This window comes from Dipodomys ordii, unplaced genomic scaffold, assembly GCF_000151885.1.
Source record: "Dipodomys ordii isolate 6190 unplaced genomic scaffold, Dord_2.0 Scaffold1000005593, whole genome shotgun sequence".
Lineage (NCBI taxonomy): Eukaryota > Metazoa > Chordata > Mammalia > Rodentia > Heteromyidae > Dipodomys > Dipodomys ordii.
This window is the reverse complement of record NW_012289210.1, coordinates 1-4,708: the sequence shown is the minus strand read 5'-3', so window position 1 is coordinate 4,708 and position 4,708 is coordinate 1. Positions and strand designations below refer to the sequence as shown.

Here is a 4,708-nt window from a genome sequence, read left to right as displayed (position 1 = left end):
CTGCTCTTCTGTGTGTGTTTATGTGTTTATTGGTTGTATATGTATATACATGTCAAAAAAAAAGGAACAGTGATGGTAGATACAGAGAAATGAGAGAGAGGTAAGAAACTACTAAAAACAACACTGGTTTAGCATGTTTCCTCAATTTTTGTGTACCCTCAAATTCAAGGACCTGAAAATCAATTATTCTAATATCACGGAAACTTCCATGTGATCCAATTCATGGTAATTTATCCAGCTCTTTTTTGCAACACTAGGAATGGAACTCAGAGCCTGGCACTCCCTGGGCAAATGCTCTATTAGTGGATTAGTAGAACCAGCGCCTCCCTCCTTTTATTGGTTGCTATAAATAGGATTTCATGTTTTTGCCCAGCATAGATTGGCATACTCCACTATTCTGGCATAAGTTTGGGTATAGATATACTATGGGTGTAGATATATACTACCACACCAGGCCTTAATACAACCAATTTTTCAAAGACACTATAGTCACTAAAATGGTGCTTTCTACTGTCACTATGAATAAGCATCTCTGTCTTCATTTACTCATGACATCTTAAGTATACAGACTATGTTACTAAGCATGATGTCCATGAAGAGAGATAATTTCTGCCATATATATATCACATGATTCTCCTCTATCATACCTGTCAGGGAATACCAGGATTGGTAAAAATCACTGTCTGGTGATTGTTGATTACTTTGTATTTGTTTTCAAATTTTTCCAGATATGATCTCTGTTCACCATCTTAGGCCTTAATCTTCAAAGTGCTGAGACACTGTATGAATCTCAGATACATATTTATATTTCTGAAACCATTTTTCCTTGGAAATTTTCCCAAAATGATAACAATTACTTCATCTTTCCAATAAATCTCTATGGCATTGAGAAATTACCATTAGGTTGATGAATTTTACACAAAATTGAATACAATACAGTATGTTTAATTTGATGTTCAATAAATCATAATATTTTGCCCCAAGTATTTGTCAATATTTTAAAAATCAACACTATTGATGAAATCCTGACAAGCACAGGATTCAAATTATAATTTAATTATTGGAACAAACATTTAATACGTATGATATGTTATGTGTGCTTATATGTCTACCCACTAAAATCTAAATTGAAAAAGTAAACAAACATTGTATTTCTTTTTGTGAGATTGAATATTGTAATATTTAATATTCTGTTCTATATAATAATCATTTATCTTCTGGAAATGTGCACTAAACTGAATAAATCTGACATCTATATACAGACTGCAGTAAATTTCCATCAAGTAATCACAGCATAAAAATAACTAACTCATTATTCAGGAACAAGACTCAGTGATCCAGTCTCTCTATATAAAATATTTTCAAAAAATACAAGAGAAGAGAGGGAGTATGTGATTTGGGGAGCAAGGTATGTAGAAAACAATAGGGGAAAAGAGTGAAAGGGAAAGAGCAAAGAGTGGCAAATGAGGAATAAGGGGAGAAGTGTGTGTGTGTGTGTGTGTGTGTGTGTGTGTGTGTGTGTCCTGTTGGTCCTGTGTGTGTGTGTGTGTGTGTGAGACAGAGAGAGAGAGAGAGACAGAGACAGAGACAGAGAGAATAGAAAGTCAAAATAAAAACCCTTTGCCTTTGGAGAAATGAAAACAAAACAGAATAAAATTGGCAATACCTATTCTTATGACTGATACCATACTGTGCACTGATGTCATATATACTGGATAAACTAAATATCAAGTCAGAGAAAATCTTAAAATTACAGAATAATTTCATAAACATGTCATAAAATTCTACTATAGTGAAGCAAAATTATCCCAGTTATGAGAGCCTTGTTTATGCACTAAATCGAGGTGCTCAGGATGCTGGGGGAAGCTCTCAGGGAGCACATGATGCTCACATGCCTGTGGTTCCCACCCACCACCCAGGGGTATAAAAGGCAGCTGGCACACAGACACATCCAGACTCAACAATCCCACCTTCTGCTCCTCTCACAACAGTCCACTCCTGACACCATGTGCTACTACGGCAGCTACTATGGAGGCCTGGGCTATGGCTATGGAGGCCTAGGCTGTGGCTATCGCTGTGGCTGTGGCTGTGGCTATGGCGGCTATGGTGGCTATGGTTATGGTGGCTATGGCTATGGCTGCTGCCGCCCACTGTGCTGTGGAAGATACTGGTCCTATGGCTTCTACTGAGGAGTTCCCTCCACTGCTGAGCCGACTGCCTGTGTCCTCCTGTCCTACGGCAGCTCTCTCCAAGTTCCATCACATGAGAAATTTTTCAATATCCTTAGAAATTCCAAATGTACAGCAAACTATCTGAAAAAAATCTAAATAAAATGCAGGGAACCTTATATTGACCCCTCATTTTCAAGTTGGATTACATGATAGTTCGAAAAATTATTTCTACATTTTATTATTCTATGTAAAATGGTCTTAAATGTGACTCTTAATTTATGTCCAAAGATTTATATTATTAAATAAACAATCTTTTACGACAAATATTGTTTCTTGAGAGTTCATTAAATTATTTCCATCGGTTTAATATATTTATCTGGGTATGGTTGTTTTCTGAGGCCTGGGAATGGGAGGGAAGAAGAGAGAGAGAGTATACACCAGATGTGTAGTAAATTTCTAATAGCAAAAATACTGTGTGTAATATATCATTAATCTAAGATTATTAACTAAAATAAAGTTAACAGAAAACTGTTTAGTGAAATCAAATCCACAATTTGATGAGCACCTAGTGAAATAACAAAAATGCCTATTTTATGTCATGTCATCTTGAATTATAGAGAATAAGCAGAATTAGATACAAATCATTCTTATAAAATGCAATCCACTAAGATTTAAACAAAAGTATGATAATACTCAGAAAAGCCTTCCCGTGTCTCTATAAGAAAAAGTTAGCAATGTCCAGTCCTCTAAGTTAGTTTTATTATCTACACAAAATCCCCATGGCTAATTATGATCAAGTGAATGTTTCTGAGATTCGAGACAATCAATGTAGTAAAAATTAAACTATCCTCTCATATTGATCTACAATTCATTTGTAAGTAATAAGCAAGTATGTACTTTAATAGTACATCACATTAGGAAAACAAATGTGCCCATTTCTGTTGAGTATAGTAACAGACATCAAATTTCCAGATGTAAGATCCCTGAATGTTGAATATATAAAATTGAGGGATTTCCCAAATTAATTATCCTAGTATACAGTCTTCTTGTAGCAAAATTTCTAATTTTTCCTCTACTTTGTTATACCATTCGATTTTTGAGAACTTTTAACTATTTTAATCATTCTTGTAGATTTTTCTAATTTGATATTCAATAGAGTTACTTTACCAATAGATACACATACAGAAATAAGACCTCGCACACAAAATAACTCTTGTATGTTTCTCTTATACATTTTCCTGAACAATAAAAAGTTTAACACATTACCTACCTGTTTTCCTGTATTTATCAACTAAAATCTAAATAACTTAGGATGTCAAAAATGTAAATTCCACATAACTAGAGGTGATAATGGGCTGTTAGAGAACAGTGACAAGATGAAACATCTCTCCTTCTTTATTATAGGGGCAATTGCTTCATACAGGGTTTCTATCTAAGTTTACTCAAAAGAATGATGAGAAATCCACAGATACAGATGGTTAGCTATTCTTATTTCATTGGAGAAAATATAGTTTAAGCTGAATGAACTGTTACCATGCTAAATGATGTTCCAATACATTTATTTTATTTTCCTGCTTCTGTGTATATGTATGTTTGCTTATTTGTGTGTATGTGTACACGTGTGTGTATGCAGGTGAAACAGAGGCTCGGTAATAGGGAGATACAGAGAAAGAAGGGAGAGTGGAGAGAGTACTGAAGCACAATACTGTCCTGCCATGTTTCCTCGGGTGTTTGTACCAAACATTCAAGGAGCTGAATATAAAACTTTAATTTAGACTCATGCAATTTCCATGAAATTCAGAAATCAACAGGACAATTGATCAGACCATCAATTCATGGAAATATTGCTGGGAATGGAACTCAAAACCTTGTACTTGCTAGGCAATGGTTCTATGACTTGAACCATGCCACCAGCCTTTTTTTCTTTAACATTTTTGTATATATTTTTATTGTAAAATAATGTACAGAGGGGTTACAGTTATATGAGTAAGGTAATGAGTATATTTCCTATCGAGTAATGTATTGTTACCTCCTCCTTTGTTTTTCCTCCATAATACCTACCCTCCACACCTCCTCAACTCCCCCCACCCCACTGGAATTTGTAAAGACCCTTTCAACATAGTGTCTTGTACATTTTGTTGTTACAATGGGCCCACCTGTATCCTTATGTTAGCACTCTGTTATTTCATTTCCCCTTCCCAAATTAGAAAAAAATGTATAAACAAGATACAGGGCACTGGAACCAAACACAGTGAAAACAAGATAAAACCACCTGTGTCCTTATTTTGGGGTTCATTTCACTTAGCTTTCTCAAATTAGATTTCATGCTTTAGTCCAGGTGAATCTTGGGTATCTATCATTCTTTCTCTCCAATACACCAGGCCTTCATAGAACAAACTTGGAAAGACACTTTGGTCATTAAAATAGTCCTTTATACTGACACTCTAACCGTCCTGTCCTTTGTGGATATTGACACCCTAAGCACTAGCTGTTATCTCAGAAAAGAGAATATTTGCTCTCTCTATATATCACGTCAT

At 35.1% G+C, this 4,708-nt stretch overlaps 1 protein-coding gene across 1 annotated transcript; it reads left to right on the top strand.

Annotated features, from left to right (window-relative positions):
* The first annotated feature begins 2,006 nt into the window (after positions 1 to 2,006).
* Positions 2,007 to 2,189, top strand: LOC106002912 (keratin-associated protein 20-2-like). Its single transcript, XM_013037661.1, has one exon. It carries the CDS (start codon positions 2,007 to 2,009, stop codon positions 2,187 to 2,189), a length of 183 nt encoding a protein of 60 aa, XP_012893115.1.
* Positions 2,190 to 4,708: the final 2,519 nt, after the last annotated feature.

Bases quoted from the DNA above. Each gene is read 5' to 3' on its own strand.
- LOC106002912 (XM_013037661.1), top strand. From the start codon at position 2,007: ATGTGCTACTACGGCAGCTACTATGGAGGCCTGGGCTATGGCTATGGA.